General features: G+C 44.6%; 1 protein-coding gene across 1 annotated transcript in view; it reads right to left on the minus strand.

Moving 5' to 3' along the window:
* LOC126184786 (protein PFC0760c-like) overlaps positions 1-23,276 on the minus strand; it is a 298,617-nt gene that overhangs the window by 98,103 nt on the left and 177,238 nt on the right. The window contains exon 8 of the mRNA XM_049927357.1: positions 17,379-17,414. Within this exon, the coding sequence (XP_049783314.1) occupies positions 17,379-17,414 (36 nt within the window). The remainder of the gene's footprint in view (positions 1-17,378; positions 17,415-23,276) is intronic.

Here is a 23,276-nt window from a genome sequence, read left to right on the forward strand (position 1 = left end):
AATCTTCGTATCTCAAATGGTTGAGGATATCGAAACGACGGTTTTTGGAAATGACAACACGCAGAAAGGACTATTTTATAGTATGATTAACACTCCATACGTTTTTGTAAACGCGTGAGCAAAGCGAAATCAAGACACTCTATAGCCGGCCGGAGTGACCGTGCGGCTCTAGGCGCTACAGTCTGGAACCGAGCGACCCCTACGGTCACAGGTTCGAATCCTGCCTCCGGCATGGATGTGTGTGATGTCCTTAGGTTAGTTATGTTTAATTAGTTCTAAGTTCTAGGCGACCGATGACCTCAGAAGTTAAGTCGCATAGTGCTCAGAGCCATTTTCAAGACACACTATAAATTACAGCATGAGGTTTTATCCGAATTTTCATAGCCAAACTGAGAGGAACAAGCAAAAGGGGTATCAAAATGACCAGTGAGGTCTAGTTTAGCATGAAAATATGCAACTGCTTGAAAGTAATCAGGGTAATTAAGGAACACTTAATTAATGAGTTGAGAAAAAATTGAAATATTTCACGATAAGCTGCTGCCAAGCAATGTAAATGAAGCGTCAAACAGTTCATCTGTTCAAGGCGTAGCTGTTTTGCACATAAAAAGATACACTGGTGCGGTATTTAAATGTCGAAAAGGCTTCATTCGAATTATGTACCAAAGTTACGCTTTTCGAGAACAGAAGACGTCAGGCAGGCAAAATATGAGTCAGTAAGACCATGCTTTCTGAATAAAACGTGAAAATAAAAAATGAAAGAAATCGGTCAAATATTTTGTGAAATGATTTGGCTAAAAGAAATAAATAGATTAGGGAAACGTACTCCGTGGCTTTGAATAAAGTTCGAAATCATGAACAGAAAATCAGGAGCATCAACCGTTTCCCTAATATTTTTTATTTCATTCTTTTAGACGAATCATTTCACAAAACGTTTGACTTTCTTCTCAAAAACTTTGTATGCTTCACTTTAGCAGACTATTTAGATTAACTGAAACGCTTGGCCTTAACACTGACTGCTGATGAATTACGTTCGCAACATCAAATATCTGTAAAATTTCATGGTTGTTCATTGTAATTTATTAGGAATTTAATGTGTGCGATGTACGGGGATAGGTGTGTATACACTAAAAGTACTTTTGCAAGATCTTAAAAATATACCTAGCGATGCAGTGTAAACAGTATACATAAAACTTTGTTTACAGAATTGTAGCTGAACCGGTTAAAAAACAGCAAAGAGCTGGGATCCAACCCACGTCCTCTTCGTAGCCGCATTCTGAAAGCAGTAGTGATGTCGTTACTCCACAGCTCGCTCTGGTTTGAGGTTCTCATTCATTATTTACGGTAGTTAGTTATTCTTCCACATTTATCGGTTGTTAAAAGCCCTTGATCGCTTAAAACACATTCGTCTTTAATTTATTGATGAGATAGTCAAATGCTCCTTTGCTCATTCGCGTGTATTCTAAGAATTTGTCTGGTGATCTTCGTAGTTGATGATATAAATTACGAAATTCTCCATGAAGATTCCTCCCTCTGTAACTGTAAGCACAGTATTGCTTTTCGCTTTATTTTCCTAAGTAAATCTAATTTTGTAGCCTTACTGTACAGCTACAGTATTCTACACTTCAGGGGCGCCGTTTTATAGAAACAGCTGGTCGGCTCTAAGCAGCCGTCTTGTAGCGAGAAATGGTCGCGCGCACACAGGACATCCGAGCTTTCCACCCGATGCTGCTACTTGTTGCTGGGGTGTCGCGTATCCAGAAGTCGCTCGGTTACGTAGAACACGACCTAAGACAATGATTGCACAGTTTTCTGCGCCCCCCCCCCCCCCCCCCCCCGCCACGAAGCGCTTTAGATATCTTCCACTGCTAGTGCTACTACCACCCGGCGCCTGTGACTGGTTACTGTTTAACATAGGTAGTGGTCACCATTAATGTACTCGACCGCGTACATGCTGCGTTCATGCCAGAGACACGAAAGACGACGCACCGCTGTCACACTCACAGTTCCTGCACCACAAGTAGTACAGTTCCAGCTGTTACACAGTTTCGCGAGTTTCGGAAGCCTATAGTTCTGACTTAGCAGTGGCTAGTTATGGAGCATTAGAAACAGTTAACTACGAGTGCTTGCATAATACTTTCAGTCATACTGACTGAATCATAGACTGCTAAGAGACATCAAAGTTATTTGAGGTTTCATTGTATTAGGTATAGGACATCAACAGAGATGCATCAAATTGTTACTAAAGTTATTTGAAATTGTGGCTTCAGAACGGAACCGCGCTGCTACTACGGTCGCAGGTTCGAATCCTGCCTCGGGCATGGATGTGTGTGATGTCCTTAGGTTAGTTAGGGTTAAGTAGTTCTAAGTCTAGGGGACTGATGACCTCTGATGTTAAGTCCCATAGTGCTCAGAACCATTTGAAATTGTGTATCATCACTATTAATAAATGTTACTGATTATTACTTACTTCGCTGCCACATTTCTGTTCTAGTGCCGCCTATTCAAGCAAGTGCAGACTTAGGTATTACCAGTGTGCACAGAGCCACATTTTATTAGAACGATAGCAGAAGTACGCTTCCCGCAACTGTGGGTGTTTGGACTAAACTGATAGAAACACTAAGTTACAACATCCCAACACTACTCAAGCTAGAAATTAGCAGCAGTTCGTGATAAATGTGTAAACTGATATTGTTGCTGGCTGTGTTGAAGTGTCCTGATGTTCTTATAGGCACTGTGTACACTTCCTTCCTACTCACTGTCTTCTTGCCCGTCTAGACGAATTACTCCTGAAGATACGAACAGTCATGCGGCTTATACATGAGGGTCCTGTGGTTCAACACGGAAAAATTAGGAAATGGAACCAAAGTTCTAATTGCGGAAATTTTAAGGCTTCCTGATGACACTAATTCTTACAGAAACAACAAGGAACTTGGAAGGGCAGTTGAACGAAATGGGTAATTTGTCCTACGTCACTAACCACGTGAAGCCTCTATTCAGGTTCCACAAATAATTAGAGCTTTAAATGCAAGTGAAAATGTCGAAAGGAATAACTGAACTAACTGAAAGAACTGTTGAGTTTCATGGAGTAATAATTTGGTGGTTTGCAAATATATTCCTGCTATATGGCTTTCCCTAGTAGTTGAAAATCATAATTGCAGTTAATATTAAAATACTTTTTAATTGAAGTTAAATATATAAGAAAAGTTAACGAATGCTGCAGTCATTTCACCTACGTCACAATTTCGAACTGTACCCACTGGCGTTACATTTCACAGAATCTGGAAGTGCTGATTATAAGCCGCGATTACAAAATAAATCCCAGGCCATAACAATTTAAAGGCCTACAAAATTTCTGCTTGTTGGTGAATGACGCAACCAGCCACAAGTAGTTTTTAAATGTAATTTTAGTGCCACAACAGGTTTCGGACTATCATGTTCACCTTCATGGATAAAATAACAATTTAACTTGTATGTTGATGATGATGATGTCCCATAATCCTTAACAGAGCGTAGGGGACGATGCGGGAGACCCGCACCGCCGCATTACGCAAGGTCCTAGCGGAGGTGGTTTGCCATTGCCTTCCTCCGACCGTAATGGGGATGAATGATGATAATGATGACAACACCACCCAGTCATCTCGAGGCAGGTGAAAATCCCTGACCCCGCCGGGAATCTAAACCGGGAAGCGAGAACGCTACTGGGAGACCATGAGATGCGGACATTTAACTGGTATAACAGGTTGTAATTAGCTTATTTGTGTATCGATATTTGTGTGTTTTTGTTGCCACTGCTTAATGTTGAAACTGTTGGACAAAAAGCCATGTAGAGACAGAGCAGTTTGAGGGTCTCCCTCTGTGTTAGTGTTAGTAATTCCACAGTCAAAGTTGTGTGATGTTTAGTTCATTACTCCCTAAATATTGGTGCTCTTCCCATTAAGAGTTGTTGTACTTCTTAAGCTATAACAGTTTCGGAGTTCTCAGAAACAAATCATGTCCTATGCAATGCAAAGGCTAGGTAACTACCTCGCGCCGACCGAAGTGGCCGAGCGGTTCTAGGCGCGCTACAGTCTGGAACCGCGCGACCGCTACGGTCGCAGGTTCGAATCCTGCCTCGGGCATGGATGAGTGTGATGTCCTTATGTTAGTTAGGTTTAATTAGTTCTAAGTTCTAGGGGACTGATAACCTCAGCAGTTAAGTCCCATAGTGCTCAGAGCCATTTTGAACTATCTCGCGACTACAGTTTATCAGCAGTACAATTTGAGGGCCACCCCATGTCAGACTGTCTAGTACTTTTCCCACGTTAAGTGGCATAGTAATCTGCGTACGCTATTGTGAAATAGTTTGAGGCCATATTAATTAACAAGAAAGCAGATTAATTCATGACTAAGCATACTGCTAACGGATGATATTGTTTTCGTGTCCGACCATCCAGCAAAGTTTTGGCTGAACAAAGTTTAAATCAGTAGCTGCTTTACCTTCTGCTATACATTTTGTTGAAATTATATTTGCCTAATTTAGACTAAAGACCGTGTTTATTTTCCTTATCAAAAGCTTGTACTCTGTGATAACAGACAGTTGGTTCGACTCCCACTCTAATAACTTTTCTACCTTTCAATACTCAGCTCACGCAGCGAATTACCTTGTCATTAGGGTCATTAGTGCACGATCACGGGCAACTCAAATCTTGGCACAGGGTAGAATTCCAGTGCGAAATTACACAGTTGTATCCCTATTTAATGTTACGGTAGGATGTAAGTAGATGACTTTTGAAATGTTTTACAATTCAGTACTGCAACTGAATAGATCTAGTTCTACAATGATCATTGTCTGTATGTAAAACGTAACTCGTAGATAAATTATTGAGTTCTTCTTCGTTACAGTAAACAGAATTAATAAAAAGGGATGTTACAAAATAAACAATTCCGTCGTTCTATCTGAGATAGACCTACTGCCTTCTTTAAATTACTCATGGAGAAACAGACGGTTGTAAAAAGTAAATCATATCACCAGTGAAGAAGTTTTCTACATCTACACTTCGACAATCATACGATGTGTGGTGGATGTTACGTAGTGTGCCAGTCTCATCACCCGCTTCCCAACCCAGTTCCATCCATTCTCTTATAGTATGCGAGAAGAAAGGCTATATGTGCCCCTCCACACATGCCTGAATTTCTCAAATTTTTACGGCCGTTGCCTTTATGTCTAATGTTGGAAGAAGTATTAGATTTTTTGACTTACTTTGGAATGTGGACTCTCGGAATTTCAAAACAAGTGTCATGCACACTCTCTCCTCCTGTAACGCCTCTCACTGCAGTTTGTTGAACATTGTCGTTACACACTCATGCTATCTGAACAAATCCGTGAAGGGCAGTGTAGCTTTTCTTTGAATCTTTCCAGTCTTGAATCCTGTCGATAACGCAGGACTAATACGGAGCGAGATGGGGACACGTAATGCACCCAGGAGCAATATCGAACATGATCATTTTGGTGGTCTTATGGTGTGGTGAGGCATAATATTGAGTGGGCGTATTGACTTAAATATTTGAACACTGTACACTCAGCGATCAACGCTACTATGACACTGTGCTCCTCCCCGCGTGCGTCTTTTCAGGGGTGTATTCGGCCCTGACTTCTACACTCCTGGAAATGGAAAAAAGAACACATTGACACCGGTGTGTCAGACCCACCATACTTGCTCCGGACACTGCGAGAGGGCTGTACAAGCAATGATCACACGCACGGCACAGCGGACACACCAGGAACCGCGGTGTTGGCCGTCGAATGGCGATAGCTGCGCAGCATTTGTGCACCGCCGCCGTCAGTGTCAGCCAGTTTGCCGTGGCATACGGAGCTCCGTCGCAGTCTTTAACACTGGTAGCATGCCGCGACAGCGTGGACGTGAACCGTATGTGCAGTTGACGGACTTTGAGCGAGGGCGTATAGTGGGCATGCGGGAGGCCGGGTGGACGTACCGCCGAATTGCTCAACACGTGGGGCGTGAGGTCTCCACAGTACATCGATGTTGTCGCCAGTGGTCGGCGGAAGGTGCACGTGCCCGTCGACCTGGGACCGGACCGCAGCGACGCACGGATGCACGCCAAGACCGTAGGATCCTACGCAGTGCCGTAGGGGACCGCACCGCCACTTCCCAGCAAATTAGGGACACGCTCCTGGGGTATCGGCGAGGACCATTCGCAACCGTCTCCATGAAGCTGGGCTACGGTCCCGCACACCGTTAGGCCGTCTTCCGCTCACGCCCCAACATCGTGCAGCCCGCCTCCAGTGGTGTCGCGACAGGCGTGAATGGAGGGACGAATGGAGACGTGTCGTCTTCAGCGATGAGAGTCGCTTCTGCCTTGGTGCCAATGATGGTCGTATGCTTGTTTGGCGCCGTGCAGGTGAGCGTCACAAACAGGACTGCATACAACCGAGGCACACAGGGCCAACACCCGGCATCATGGTGTGGGGAGCGATCTCCTACACTGGCCGTACACCACTGGTGATCGTCGAGGGGACACTGAATAATGCACGGTACATCCAAACCGTCATCGAACCCATCGTTCTACCATTCCTAGACCGGCAAGGGAACTTGCTGTTCCAACAGGACAATGCACGTCCGCATGTATCCCGTGCCACCCAACGTGCTCTAGAAGGTGTAAGTCAACTACCCTGGCCAGCAAGATCTCCGGATCTGTCCCCCATTGAGCATGTTTGGGACTGGATGAAGCGTCGTCTCACGCGGTCTGCACGTCCAGCACGAACGCTGGTCCAACTGAGGCGCCAGGTGGAAATGGCATGGCAAGCCGTTCCACAGGACTACATCCAGCATCTCTACGATCGTCTCCATGGGAGAATAGCAGCCTGCATTGCTGCGAAAGGTGGATATACACTGTACTAGTGCCGACATTGTGCATGCTCTGTTGCCTGTGTCTATGTGCCTGTGGTTCTGTCAGTGTGATCATGTGATGTATCCGACCCCAGGAATGTGTCAATAAAATTTCCCCTTCCTGGGACAATGAATTCACGGTGTTCTTATTTCAATTTCCAGGAGTGTATTTTATGGATGAAACTGCGCGACCGCACTGAACAACACACGTGAAGCAGCTCTGGGAACGAATGGATATTCGGCGAATGGACTGGCCTGTCCGTTCCCGGGACTTAAATCCTACCGAACAGGTGTGGGGTAGGTTGGGGAGACATAACACGTCCATGTGCATCATTGACCATCCAGCAATTCTCAAACAAGCTGGTGGAGGAATGGAACGCCCCACTACAATTACTCCTCACCAACCTTGTGGTCAGCGTGGGTCCATGTTGTAGAGCATGGACTACCGTCTGTGGTGATCACACATCCTATCAAGAACATTGTTCGGCCTTTCATAATGTCCAGGTGACCATCATGAATCGCAGTGACTTCAGTATAAGTGTTGTCTTTGAATAAAAGCGTCAAGTATGTTCGGCGCACTGCATATTTCTTTCAGTTACATTCTGTTAAATATTGGAAGAGTTCTTTCTATGTATGGTCCAAGTTTCGTCAAGCTATGTCACTACGTCGTGGCACGTCATGCGAAAGTTAATTTCGTTCTTAAGTTTTGCCCACAAGTTTACTTACGTCCATTAAATAACATTTATCTATGGTTAAAGTCAGCATCCAAGGCTTGGACCAGGCGTCGATGGTGTGCAAGCGCCTCCGTGTATCGTTATAACGAAGACTGAAATAAACTGCGAATTTTGGAGGGAACATGACGGTCTACATCTACGTGACTACTCTGCTATTGTATTGGTTAAAAACAGTCTTGGTTTTTATTTTTCAACGACGCGTTTCGCCTTATTTAGGCATCTTCAGGTTATCTTTTCTAGATGGACGCGAGAGGCACCAAGATACTGTTAAGCACTGGTTTGCTGTTAAGCCACATATGGACTGGAAGAATTTCTACTCTGCTATTCACAATTAAGTGCCTGGCAGAGGGTTCAATGAACCACTTTCAAGCTGTCTCTCTACCGTTCCACTCTCTAACGGCACGCGGGAAATCGAGCACTTAAATTTTTTTGTGTGAGCCCTGATTTATTTATTGTGATGATCATTTCTCCCTATGTATGTGGGTACCAACAGAATGTTTTCGCAATCGGAGGAGAAAACTGGTGATTGAAATTTCGTGAGAAGATCCGGTCGCAACGAAAAACGCCTTTGTTTTAATGATTGCCACTACAATTCTCATATCATGTGACACTATATCCCCTATTTCGCGATAATACAAAACGAGCTGCCCTTCTTTGTACTTTTTCGATGTCATCCGTGAGTCCCACCTGATGCGGATCCCATACCACACAGCAATACTCCAGAATAGGACGGACAAGCGTAGTGTAAGCAGTCTCTTTGGTAGACCTGTTGTAGCTTCTAAGTGTTCTGCCAATGAATCGCCGTTTTTGATTTGCTGTACCCACAATATTATCTGTGTTATCGTTCCAATTTAGGTTACTTGTAACTGTAATCCCTAAGTATTTAGTTGAATTTACAGCCCTCAGATTTGAGAGACTTATCGCGTAATCGAAATTTAGCTGATTTCTTTTAGTACTCGTGTGAATAGCTTCACACTTTTCTTTATATAGGGTCAATTACCACTTTTCGCATCATACTGATATGTTATCTAAATCATTTTGCAAGTAGTTTTGATCATCTGATGACTTTACAAGACGGTAAATGACAGCATCATCTGCAAACAATCTAACACGGCTACTCAGATTGTCTCCTATGTCGTTAATATAGATCAGGAACAATAGAGGGCCCATAACACTTCCTTGGGGAACGCCGGATATTACTTCTGTTTTTCTCGATGACTTTCCGTCTATTACTACGAACTGTGAGCTTTCTGACAGGAAATCACGAATCTAGTCGCACACCTGAGGCGATACTCCGTAGGCACGCAGTTTGGTTAGAAGACGCTTGTGAGGAACGGTATCGAAAGCCTTCTGGAAATATAAAAATATGGAATCAATTTGACATCCCCTACCGATAGCACTTATTACTTCATGAGTACAAAGAGCTAGTTGTGTTTCACAAGACCGATATTTTCTGAATCCGTGCTGATTATGTGTCAATAAATCGTTTTCTTCGAGATACTTTATAATGTTCGAATACAGCATATGTTCTAAAACCCTACTGTAAATCGACGTTAGTGATATAGGCCTGTAATTCAGTGGATTACTCCTACTTCCCTTTTTGGTTATTGGTGTGACTTCAGCAATTTTTCAGTCTTTAGGTACGGATCTTTCTGTGAGCGAGTGGTTGTATATTACTGCTAAATATGGAGCTATTTTATCAGCATACTCTGAGAGAAACCTGACTGGTATACGATCTGGATCGGAGGCCTTGCCTTTATTAAGTGATTTAAGACGCTTTGTTACACCGAGGATATGTTTCTCATCTTGGCAGTTGTTCTTGATTGGAATTCAGGAATATTTACTTCGTCTTCTTCGGCGAAGGAGTTTCGGAAAACCGTGTTTAATAACTCTGCTTTAGTGGCACTGTCATTAGTGACTTCACCGTTGTTATCACGCAGTGAAGGTATTGATTGCGTCTTGCCACTGATGAGCTTTATGTACGACCAGAATCTCTTTGGGTTTTCGGGCAGATTTCGAGACAATTTCGTTGTGGAAATTATTAAAAGCATCTCGCATTGAAGTACGCGCTATATTTCGAACTTACGTAAAACTTTGCCAATCTTGGGGATTTTGCGTTCTTTTAAATTTGGCATGCTTTTTTCGTTGCTTCTGCAACAACGATCTGACCCGTTTTGTGTATCATGGGGCAGCAGTACTATCACTTATTAATTTATGTGGTATATATCTCTCAATTGATACTATGTCTTTGAAAACATTCCACAACTTTTCTACGCTTACATGATCAGATTGGAAGGAGTGAAGACTGTCTCTTAAAACGGTGTTAAGAGCAGTTTTATCAGCTTTTTTAAATAGATACTTTCCGTTTCTTTCTGATGGTTGTAGGTGTTACGGTATTCAGCCTAGCAGCAACTGCCTTGTGGTCGCTTATCCCTCTATTCGTCACAACACTCACTATTTGTCCAGGATTATTTGTTGCTAAAAGGTCAACTATGCTTGCGCTACCATTTACGCTTCGAGTGGGCTGATGAACTAATTGTTCAAAATAATTTTCTGAGAAAGCATTCAGTACAATTTCGGATGATGTTTTATGCCTGCCGCCGGCTTTAAACGTATAGTGTTTCCAGCATATCGAGGGTAGAGTGAAGTCACCACCGACTGTAATTGTATGAGCGGGGTACTAAATGGTTCAAATGGCTCTGAGCACTATGGGACTTAACTGCTACGGTCATCAGTCCCCTAGAACTTAGAACTACTTAAACCTAACTAACCTAAGGACAGCACACAACACCCAGCCATCACGAGGCAGAGAAAATCCCTGACCCGCCGGGAATCGAACCCGGGAACCCGGGCACCGCCTGAGCCTCTGATTCAGATCCTCCACTCGGCTCTGCACCAAAGGACCACAGTCGGTTCTATCGACGATGCTGCAGATGGTGAGCTCCGCCTTAATCTCGGAAGCAGGACTGGCAGTCTTTACCATTTCCGCTAGTCGCCCGAAACCAGACAATCTGCTCCGATCCAAAGCGACACAGGTCATTGGTACCGACATGAGCCACCACCTGCAGCTGGCTGCACCCTGTACTCTTCATGGCATCCGGAAGCATCCTTTCCACATCCGGAGTGACTCCCCCCTGAATGAACACGGAGTGCACACTGGCTTCCTTCCCCTTCTTGGCAGCCATATTCCTAAGGGGCCCCATTACGCTCCTAATGTTGGAGCTCCCAACCACCAACAAACCCACCCTCAGTGAATGCCCAGACATTGCGGGCCGAGAAGCTACCTCTGGAAGACGGTGGACGACTGCATCCGGCTCAGAGACATCGTCTTGTTCAGGTAACACCAATGACGAGTCCGTTTTTCCTTCCGTCGCACCAGCACGTCGGCAAGTATGTTTCCCTCCCTTCAGTAAACGGTAGCACGTGCTGGTGAACAGCCGTTCATTCTGTGTTCCTCTGCTATTGCTGTGAGATGAGCTGTTTTTTCGAGCATTGGAATGTTCTACGTTCGCCAGCTGCTGCTGTGAAGTAGCTTCTGTAGTAGTGTGACAGTCTGAAGACGAAGTTTGCCGTAAAAAGAGGACGTCTGAGAAAGCAGGCTTAGAAGCTTTAGTAGGCCCGCCAGCCGACGTCGATGTAAACTGGGGTGGTTCTCGCGGCAGAACAGTGTGGCAAGCTGTCACGGACATCACGCGCGATTCAGGTGTTTACCTGCCGGCGGAGACAGGCTGGGCCCAGAAGTTCTGATGCTGACAACGACCAACTCGGACCTGGCTTTCGCACTGTACCGTGCTCATAGTTTCACTTGCTAGTTGTTGTCAATAGTGCTGGTCGCGTACTGAGCTTTTCTCCGTGCTCGTCTCTATGTGGTATTGGGACTCTGCTTCCCCGCAGATTAACCTACACCTCGAGTTTGTTTTCCTCTTCTGGGAGCCAGCTCCACGGTCTGTGTAGTCGAGATACCGCAGGCCAGATTAGTTACATTTGTGCCGACAGGACGGTTTCACGGCTTTGACACGCCTGTGCAGATACCGAGAAAGGTATCGACCGTTAAAAAGAGAATTCAAATCTGCGGACAAGGCCGCGAATTTGCGTACTCCTTGTACGAGTATATTGAACTGGAGTAAAGATCCGACTTTAGATGCTTCAAGACTGCTCGCCAAAACAGCAACTGCGGTTCACATTCACAGGTCTAAAGTGTTGTAGATTTTCAAAGGAGAAGGAAAGGAAGACGCGAACGATAAACCATCACCAGATTTCCCTCTCCTTAGAACCTGTGGTAAGAAAAGACGTTAAGACAGGCGGATAAACACGGTTGACACATCCCAGCAAGATGCAATCTATAAGCACGCGTATGGTTGTTATCAACGCAAGAGTACTCTGTGTTAAATAAGCTTCTGTTTGAGCTCAAAGTAGCTGAGTTATTTCTGAGGGCAAGTCGTCCCTTGCATGGTAGCCTGCTTAGCTGAGTGGTTACGTGCTTGTCTACTACGCAGCGTGTCCGGATTCGATTCCCGGCTGGGTTGGAGACTTTTCTCCGCTCGTGTACTGAATGTTGTCTTGTCCTCATCATCCTTTCATCATCACCGGCAAGCAAGTCGCCCAATGTGGCGCCGCCTGAAATAAGACTTGCACCCGGGGGCCGAGAATGCCACACGATTATTTCATTTTCCATGAGTGCGACTGCAGAACGAAACTTTCTCGTCTCAGAAGTTTATCGCCGAGCGTCGTGACATGGTATGGAGAAGTCGGTATCTGCGTGCCGTGAAAAGCATTTCATCGGATGACATCCTGTGGCTTAACGAAACGTGCGTTAATGTGTGCCATAAGTTGGCAAACGGGTGGACGAACCACACAGACGAAGGAACAACAATAATGCCAATAGGAAAGGGTGGCTGGATAATCATTGTTCTTGCTAGTTTCCAAATTTTATTGTTGTTTCGTTTCAGGGAGGAAAACGTATTTTTTTTCTGGTTGCAGAGAAACGTTCCATCCGAGAAATATGAACCTGGCGTGAATAAGAGAAAGTAATTGAACTTCTAAAGCCGTAAAAACAAAAAGTGGCACACACACGTTGACGAACTAGCTTTGTAAGAGGACATATTGCAATCAGGCTTGTTTCAATCATACTGAACTTACATTGGCCTCGGTAGAATGTTACGTGGCAAGATATAATACAAAATCTTAGAGAGGTGGAAATGTTAATAAAAGAAGTTGTTACGACCGTTAGCCCAAATGGCTGGTTGTGAGCCATACCCAACAGGAAGTCGAAGAAACATGAATCTGTGAAGGATTTGTGGAGGAAGAAATCGAAGAGGCAATAATTTATGTCAGCTTCAGGACCTCTCCAAGGAAGAGGGTAACGAAGATTCTTCCCTGGGAGTCGCTCTGTTTACATCATGCTCGACATATTTATAAAATTTTCATTGATGTAAGTGATCTGTTCGGTATTCTCGTTTGTTTATTATTGACTATGCGTCAATGACGGTCAGTAACGACTACATGCCGAAAGTACGAGTGGCGCGCTTGGTTAGTGCTGGTAACAGCGCTTCCCTTCACTCGCTCCACGCAAACTGTCAAACATCGCAAGTTATTTTACTCAAAGTATTCCTTGACGTACACTGGACAATACCTTCGCCTCTTACGGTGCCCTCCGTTAAGAACGACGTATGGAGCTCTGTTTGCTCGGAAGTCTTCAGTCCAGTCACATATCAGTTCGGATATTCCGAGGGCGCATAATTTTTTCACTAGGCGTTGGTTTGGAATTGTATCGAAGGCTTTTTGGAGGTCAATAAATATGGCATCATGATGAAACACACGATGTACATTCTTCTGGATCTCTTGAACGAAAAGAGCAAGAGCTGTTGATTCTCCGGGAAGTCCACATTCATATATAGAGCACGAATTTTGTTTCGCAGGTGCTTGCTGAAACATCGCTGACTCCTATGTAGTAGTCGTTCGGTCTCCAGGAAGGTCATCAAACGTGAGTACAGTGTACGTTCCACAATTCTGCTAGAAATCTACGTAGGCGATATTGGCCTAGAGCTCTGCGTATCCGTCTTGAGAAGCTTCATCTAGAGTAGAATAACAAGAGCCTTTTTTCCGAGACCTATGGTGAAATGACGTTAGGTGACTGACCAGTTCCTTTGCGTATTCAATATGAAATATAATATAATAGAACATAATACTAATATAATAATAATATATCTATATAATCTAATATAATATATCTATATAAAATCTAATAGGCATAAGGATCCGGAACTCTTAGCATTCAAGAATTACACAGATGTGGTTTGACGTTTGGTTTGTGGGGACCTCATTTGCTGACATTAGCGCCCGTGCACATTCCCAATATGTACGCAGTCCAATCTAGCTACTTTCATGAATAATGATGGAATGATGAGGACAACACAAACACCCAGCCAACAGGTGGAGAAAACGCCCAACCCGTCAGGAAATCGAACCAGGGACCACGTGATCCACAGGTAGCAACGCTAGTCAAATGGTTCAAATGGCTCTGAGCACTACGGGACTTAACAGCTATGGTCATCAGTCCCCTAGAACTTAGAACTACTTAAACCTAACTAACCTAAAGACATCACACAACACCCAGTCATCACGAGGCAGAGAAAATCCCTGACCCCGCCGGGAATCGAACCCGGGAACCCGGGCGTGGGAAGCAACGCTAGTCACTAGATCACGAGCTACGGACAATTACACAGATGCACTATGTGATCAAAAGTATCCCCACACCCCCAAAAACATACGGTTTTCATATTAGGTGCATTGTGCCGCCACCTACTGCCAGGTACTCCATATCAGTGACCTCAGTGGTCATTAGACATGGTGAGAGAGCAGAATGGGGCGCTCCGCGGAACTCACGGACATCGAACGTGGTCAGGGGATTGGGTGTCACTTGTGTCATTCGTCTGTACGCGAAATTTCCACACTCCTAAACATCCCTAGGTCCAGTTCTTTACGATGTGATAATGAAGTGGAAACGCAAAAGGACACGTACAACACAAAAGCGTACTGGCCGACCTCGTCTGTTGATTGACAGAGACCGCCGACAGTTGAAGAGGGTCGTAATGTGTAATAGGCAGACATCTATCCAGACCATCATACAGGAATTCCAAACTGCATCAGGATCCACTGCAAGTACTATGAGAGTTAGGCGGGAGGTAAGAAAACTTTGATTTCATGGTCGAGCGGCCTGTCATAAGCGCAATACCACACCGGCAAATGCCAAACGACGCGTCGCTTGGTGTGAGGAGCGTTAACATTGGGCGATTGAACAGTGGAAAAACGTTGTGTGGAGTGACGAATCACTGTACACAATGTGGCGATCCGATGGCAGGGTGTGGGTATAGCGTATGCCCGGCGAACGTCATCTGTCAGTGTGTTTAGTGCCAACAGTAAAACTCGGAGGCGGTGGTGTTATTGTGTGATCGTGTTTTTCATGGAGGGGGCTTGCACCCTTGGTTGTTTTGCGTGGCACTATCACAGAACAGGCCTACATTGATGTTTTAAACACCTTCTCGCTTCCCAGGCCTACATTGATGTTTTGAACACCTTCTTGCTTCCCAGTGTCGAACAGCACTGCGGGGATGGCGACTGCATCTTTCAACACGATCGAGCACCTGTTCATAATGCACGGCCTGTGGCGGAGTGGTTACACGACAATAACATCCCCGTAATGGACTGGCCTGCACAGAGTCCTGACCTGAATCCTATGGAACACTTTTGGGATGCTTGGGACGCCGATTTCGTGACAGGCCTCACCGACCGACATCGATTCCTCTCCTTCGTGCAGCACTCCGTGAATAATGGGCTGCCATTCCTCAACAAACCTTCAGCTGATTGAACGTATGCCTGCGAGAGTGGAATCTGTCATCAAAGGTATTGGTGGGCCAACACCATATTGAATTCCAGCATTACCGATGGAGGGCGCCACGAACCTGTAAGTCGTTTTCAGCCATGTGTCCAGATACTTTTGATCCCATTGTGTAACAACTTCATGTCGTAGACTTAAAGCAGCGGATCTCTTCATATACAGGGTGTTACAAAAAGGTACGGCCAAACTTTCAGGAGACATTCCTCACACACAAACAAAGAAAAGATGTTATGTGGACATGTGTCCGGAAACGCTTAATTTCCATGTTAGAGCTCATTTTAGTTTCGTCAGTATGTACTGTACTTCCTCGATTCACCGCCAGTTGGCCCAATTGAAGGAAGGTAATGTTGACTTCGGTGCTTGTGTTGACATGCGACTCATTGCTCTACAGTACTAGCACCAAGCACATCAGTACGTAGCATCAACAGGTTAGTGTTCATCACGAACGTGGTTTTGCAGTCAGTGCAATGATTACAAATGCGTTGTTGGCAGATGCCCATTTGATGTATGGATTAGCTCGGGGCATTAGCCGTGGCACGGTACGTTTGTATCGAGACAAATTTCCAGAACGAAGGTATCCCGACAGGAAGACGTTCGAAGAAATTGATCGGCGTCTTAGGGTTCACGGAACATTCCAGCCTATGACTCGCGACTGGTGCAGACCTAGAACGACGAGGACACCTGCAATGGACGAGGCAATTCTTCGTGCAGTTGACGATAACCCTAATGTCAGCGTCAGAGAAGTTGCTGCTGTACAAGGTAACGTTGACCACGTCACTGTATGGAGAGTGCTACGGGAGAACCAGTTGTTTCCGTACCATGTACAAGCGTGTGCACGCACTATCAGCAGCTGATTGGCCTCCACGGGTACACTGCTGCGAATGGTTAATCCAACAATGTGTCAATCCTCATTTCGGTGCAAATGTTCGCTTTACGGATAAGGCTTCATTCCAACGTGATCAAATTGTAAATTTTCACAATCAACATGTGTGGGCTGACGAGAATCCGCACGCAATTGTGCAATCACGTCATCAACACAGATTTTCTGTGAACGTTTGGGCAGGCATTGTTGGTGATGTGTTGATTGGGCCCCATGTTCTTCCACCTACGCTCAATGGAGCACGTTATCATGATTTCATACGCGATACTCTACCTGTGCTGCTAGAACATGTGCCTTTACAAGTACGACACAACATGTGGTTCATGCACGATGGAGCTCCTACACATTTGAGTCTAAGTGTTCGTACGCTTCTCAACAACAGATTCGGTGACCGATGGATTGGTAGAGGCGGGCAATTCCACGGCTTCCACGCTCTCCTGACCTCAACCCTCTTGACTTTCATTTATGGGGGCATTTGAAAGCTCTTGTCTATGGAACCCCAGTACCAAATGTAGAGACCCTTCGTGCTCGTATTGTGGACGGCTGTGATACAATACGCCATTCTCCAGGGCTGCATCAGCGCATCAGGGATTCCATGCGACGGAGGGTGGATGCATGTATCCTCGCTAACGGAGGACATTTTGAACATTTCCTGTAACAAAGTGTTTGAAGTCACGCTGGTACGTTCTGTTGCTGCGTGTTTCCATTCCATAATTAATGTGATTTGAAGAGAAGTAATAAAATGAGCTCTAACATGGAAAGTAATCGTTTCCGGACACATGTCCACATAACATATTTTCTTCTTTGGGTGTGAGCAATGTTTCCTGAAAGTTTGGCCGTACCTTTTTGTAACACCCTGTACATGACCAATGGAGCGAACATGTGGGAACGGCAGAACAATAAAGTGCGCACTTATTACAATGAGTCACTACCAATACACAATGAATTTCAGATTAACTGAATATGAGAGTGTTACTTACCATCAACCTCCATATTAAGAGAATAATTGCTCCGATCTGAAAAAAACAAGAAAATATATTTGATACTAATAAACAATCACATTAATAACTGACAATGCGTTAAGGGCATTAATCTGGAATTAACAGGAAGTAATATTTTTCATGTCTGTGCTGTAAGAACGAGATAAATCATACTGAAGAATAATAGTTAAAACATTACCACTGTAGTAGTTGCTGAAAATCTCTCCAAACTTTTCTGGTGTATCGTAAGTTGTTTAAGGAAATTGAAGGAAAATAACTCATTTTATTAACTCACCTATGGAGAAGACATGATGATTAGAGAAATGACTACAGACAACCGTGATGTTAGAGCATATTCATGACGGAGGGAATACTAGACGCAAGTGTAAAGACTTTCGAATGGATGCAAGTTTCACTGGCCGCAGGTTTCGTATATCCTTCCGTTTCATCCCTTGCAATATTCCTCGCCCCCCCCCCCCCCCTTACACACACACACACACACACACACACACACACACACACACACACACACACACACCGGCACGAAAATATGTCTACCATCAATCAGAATGCTGCGTGGGATGCGCGCCTGAAGTGGTCATCGACGTACACGTAGCCTCTCAACAGTGTGTAGCAATGTTTACAGCCATTCATTAGTCTAAGTGAATTTTTCCCAAGTTTCAAGCGTGGATGGCTGTATATACCGGACCCCACGCTAACCTGCGTCCCCTGTGATGTGCAACGAGCAGCGGTGATTGAGTGAAGCGATGGTTTCTGTATCTGATGGTGTGGAGACAGTTCTGGATGGTACGGCTGCTCACCAGATGACATAGAAAGTGATTTCCTGCCTTGTTATCCGTCTATCCGCTGCCACGATCAGAGGTAATCGGTAAGTACTTGTATAAACACACTTGCTCTCAGTAGCTGCCTTTCGGGAGGACGGATTTTCTCGAACCAATGTACTCACTGTAAATCCTGGACAGCGACAAGTGGAAGCTCGTGTTCTTATGCCGCTAAAAGATTCATAAAACTATCAACTCAGTGTCAGTGCACTACAATGTAATACCTACACATTGTTATGCTAAACCGACATGTAAAGCTCTCTTTTGAACTGCACGAATGCATCAACGAAGACATTAAAGAGGGTCATTAAGGCAATACAGAACTAGCAGAAACACTAATTACTATTAGGAATGCTTGGATCTTCAATGTCCTGTTGGCCAAAGAAATGAGGCATGGTTATGTTGTCCTACGATATGGCACCTGTAGGGAATAAAAGCATGGTTCTTAATAGCACAAAATTTATTGAAAACTATTCGCTCTAACGAGCTCGTTTAGTGAAGGTAAACGAATAACCCTTGTTAGGATTTGTGCAATGATATTGAGTTGTACGCGAGGAATAACATGGTACCATGAATTAAAAAGGAAAGAGATTACTGGTAACACTGATGATCATAACTGATTGGTCATTTTCTATCCCTATCTGACTACATATTGCGTAAGTGCACCTCACTATGGAATTTAATGGTGCCTTTCAAATACACCGACCTTCAATGATTTGTTTTCAACGAAGGTATGGTTGTTACGGGCTACAGAGGATTAGCTGGAAAGTATCTGTATCAGAACTGCTGACCAGAATATGGTACGCTGTCGCCACATCTGGATGCTCGCTTGGAAGTGGCTCATTCGTTACGGTGCGTATGTAGGACCTGCGACCATAATAGCTAGAGGCAGAGGTTCTCGCAGCTATACAGCCTTCTGACAGTTTCAAAATCACTGTCATTTTTTATCAATATAGTTTATTTAATCAGTTCAGAAATTCACGGAAATACAACCTGCACATAGGGACTCTGAAAAGTTGCCGGCTTAACAGTGATTGCACTAAGAACAATGAAATTAAGTTCCAGTTTGTTTAGTACATGCACGTTAACCTAGATCAGATATCTTAATTAGGGGATAGTTTTGATCGTGTCTCTCCTCAAAATAGTCGTTTAGTTCTAACACGACGAGCAGTAAAGCGATCGAAATTAATGGCTTCGTTTGAGTGTGGTAGCACGTATACGCTCCTCAGTCATCGAGGGAAGTAGCGCCGCAGTGGTGAGTACACTGGATTCGCGGTCGAGAGAAAGACGGTTGAAATCCGCGTCCGCCCATCCAGATTTGGGTTTTCAATGATTTCCCTAAATCATTCCCTGCAGATTCCGGAATGGTTCCATGGAAAGGGCAAGGAAGATTTCCTTCCACATCTTTGAAACATTCCGAGCGTGTGCTGCGTCTCTAGTGACCTCCTTGTCGACGAGACATTAAACCATCATCTCCCTTCCTTCCCTCCTCCCTTCCTGTAGACCAAAAGACGGATACAAATGTGTGGATTAGTATGTTCCCGTAACACCTACAGTTAAGAACCCCTGGCAGACATATTACGGGCATCATTTAATCCTACAGGGTGATAATTATTGAACTATATGAAATAAAATGGTCATAACTTCTGAACGGTTTGCTTTACGACGTTCAAACTGCACGGTTGGCTGAGGAGCGTGATGGGAATTGTTATGCAATGTATGATTTGGTTATCGATGAATCCCACTTTCCTTTGGATGGGTTCGTCAATTAGCAAAATTGGCGCACTTGGGGTACTGAGAATCCGCATTTCGCGATCGAGATGTCTCTTCACCCTCAACGGGTGAGTGTGCGGTGCTCGGTGTCCAGTCTTGGAATAATCGGTGCGAAATTCCTTGATGGCACGGTGACTACCCAACGGTCAGTGAAGCTTTTGGAAGATGATTTTATCCCCGTAATCCAGTGTGACCCCGACTTCGACAAGATGTTGTTCATGCAAGACGGAGGTCGACCCAGTCGAAACAGGAGAATTTTTGGTGTTCTAGAGAAGCACTTTGGGGACCGCATTCTGGCTCTGGGGTACCCAGAGGCCGCTGGCATGGTCCTCGATTGGCCGCCATATTCTCCGGATCTGAACACATGTAACTCCTTGTTGTGAGGCTATACTAAAGTCAAGGTGTACGGCAATAATCCCAAAACCATTGCTGAGCTAGAAACAGCCGTTTAGGAGGTCATCGACAGCATCGATGTTCCGGCACTTCAGCGGGTCGTGTAGAATTTCGCTATTCGTCTGCGCCACATCATCGCAAATGATGGCAGGCATATCGATCATGTCATAATCTAAATCCGAATGTGTTCAGTGACGTTTAAATGTTGAATAAAGTGAGTGCACGCCGTAGTTTGTAACTAATTTACGATTTTTTCATATAGTTCAACAATTGTCACCCTGCGTGTTTACTTTCCTCCCACAAGAGAATATTACCACTTGCTGAATTGTGCAGTGATGGAAAGAAATGCGGTTTTGAACTTCCCGGGCCTTGCCGTCGATGATGAGGATGACAGGGTTGTGAGAGTGCACGACGTCAAGAACTTTAGCGCCCGTCCTAAACTATGAGACGAGTATGATTAAAATGAGTGAAAGATAAAAAATTATAATGAAATAAAAGTAAAATGGCTTCTGAAAAATCATTTTATATACACACATACACATATCCTAAAATATTTGTTGAAAACAGAGACAGATACAATAAAAAAGTGATTAAAATATCCCGCAGATATATGTACTGACTTATCAAATGGTTCAAATGGCTCTGAGCACTATGGGACTTAACATCTACACTGGCTGATCATGAGACAAAATAGGATGAGCCAGATACTCCACATGAGACTAAAACATCCCCACACTACGACTTTAGGTTGAAGTTCGGACAACGAAAATAATTCTAAAAGCTTTGTAACAGACGTCTCCTCATTAGCTAAAACAAAATTTACGTCTTACCTGATATTATCCTATCCTATTCGGAAACGAGTTAGGGCGACTTGGTTCCGTCGGAGTGACTTGTATGAGCTACGTCACAGCCGGGTAGTTGGCATCACTGACAGCAGCTTAGTGTCCCAGATGCTTTGCTACTCTTTTTCCCACAGTTACATGGCTTTTTTTACTCAGCAGTGAGTTGGAAACTTGATGGGGTAAGGTACGTAGTCACAATGGCTTCTCCGTAGGCCTTATTGGCTGCTACATCAGCTAGTTCGCTTTCCCCCCCCCCCCCTTTTTTTTTATACCAGATGCCCTCGTATCCAGTAGAACGACACCTACTTCCCCTGATGATGGAGAAGCAGCAGTTTATCCTGCATTAATTGGATCATCATCTCTGCTGGGTACAGTTGATGGAGAATTTGTAAGTCACTAAGGGAACCTGAGATGATAAACTGCTTGCTTCGATGACTGATCCAGTGCCTTCAAGTTAGCGTACACGGTGGGCGGTCAAAAATATGGAAACAGCAAAAACACAACACTTCACCATGCTGAGTACTGTTTAGGACAGGGGTCTCCAAACTTTTTAGTCCGCGGGCCACACTGACTCCTCCTGACTCCTCCACGAAGTCATAAGGGCCAGGATCTACCTAGTGGAATTAAAGCACCCTAGCACTCCATGATCACCGTAATGTAAGGCTAAAGGAAAGATGAAATCGCAAAAATCTAAGGTTGTGGGAACAGCTAGCACTGAAACTTACTACGATTTTTAATTAATTCAATAATTTTGATTGGTGGACGTACCTGACCGAAATTCTGGCGTATTTTATTCTGGGGAATTTCACCGACAAAAAAGTATTTCACTGCACATTCTTCACGAAAGCGTCCTGCAAAGTTAACGAAATCTCAAAATCTTTGTTAGCAACACTATTACTGCAAGACGTAACAGAGGTGGAGTATGTCAACGCATTGTTATTTCAAGGGCGCAACAATAAGTTTAGTTATGTAATCTTGTAGCGAGTAGCAGGGCCAATGTCGCGGTGTATTGGTCGCCATAGGCCTCGAAACTCAATTGTTGGCAGTATAGGTACCACCTCAAATATTGGGCGGACCGGATACCGGGGATGTCCGGCCAGCTAACGCGGGCCGTATTTTGGAGACCTCTGGTTTAGAAAAACCGTTGGAATTCAAAACAACTTCCAGTCGTCTACGAATGGAAAAATACAGTTCCTGTGTGGTTTTCAAGGGAATCTTGTACGATTCTTCCTGCAAAAGAGTTACAAGCTCACGTAACGATGGTGGAGGTGGATAGCGATCACGCACCTTTCTCTCCAAAGCAGACTAAAAAGGCTTAATAATATTGAGATCTGGTGACTGCAGTGGCCAGGGAAAATGTGGCATGTCATCCTCGTGCTCATAAAATCAATCCTGAACGATGCGAGCTGTGTGAATAGAGCACCTGTCATTTTGGGACACTGTAGCACCGTTTGGGAACAAACATTGTACCATTAGAAGGGCCAGGTCAGCAAAAAACGCTCACATAATCCTTGACAGTGACATTACCTTGCAGAGCACCAATGCAGCCCATGGAATACCACGACTTGTTTGCCCAAATGAACAACGAATTCCCGCCATGTTTCGCTCTTGGGATGTAAACGCGGCTAGAAGTTGTAAACAGTGTCAAACAAGGTTCATATGACCAAATGACTTTCTTCCACTGCTCCACAGTCCAGATTTTATGGCTGTGGCTTCACGTTTTCTTGTTAAGCGCATTTGAATCACTGATAAATAATTTTGGAATTCCAGCTCGCCCTGCAATTCTCTGCTTCTGGAACGCCTTCGTGTTGTTTAGGTACTGACAGGGTTCGCGAGTGCGACATTCAATGCTACAGTGATTTTTCCAACTGTCGTCCCCTTATTTTTGTTATAATCCTCTTCAATGTCCGTCCGTCATGATAACTCAACACACACCTGCATCCGTGTTGTGACTCAGCAGATGTTATTCCGCATCCGCTGTATGAGGTATAAATCTTCGATACGGTGCCTCGTGAAACACCAAACACTTCGGCTACCGTGGTTAGGAA

This window comes from Schistocerca cancellata, chromosome 4 (genome assembly GCF_023864275.1).
Source record: "Schistocerca cancellata isolate TAMUIC-IGC-003103 chromosome 4, iqSchCanc2.1, whole genome shotgun sequence".
Classification (NCBI taxonomy): Eukaryota; Metazoa; Arthropoda; class Insecta; order Orthoptera; family Acrididae; genus Schistocerca; species Schistocerca cancellata.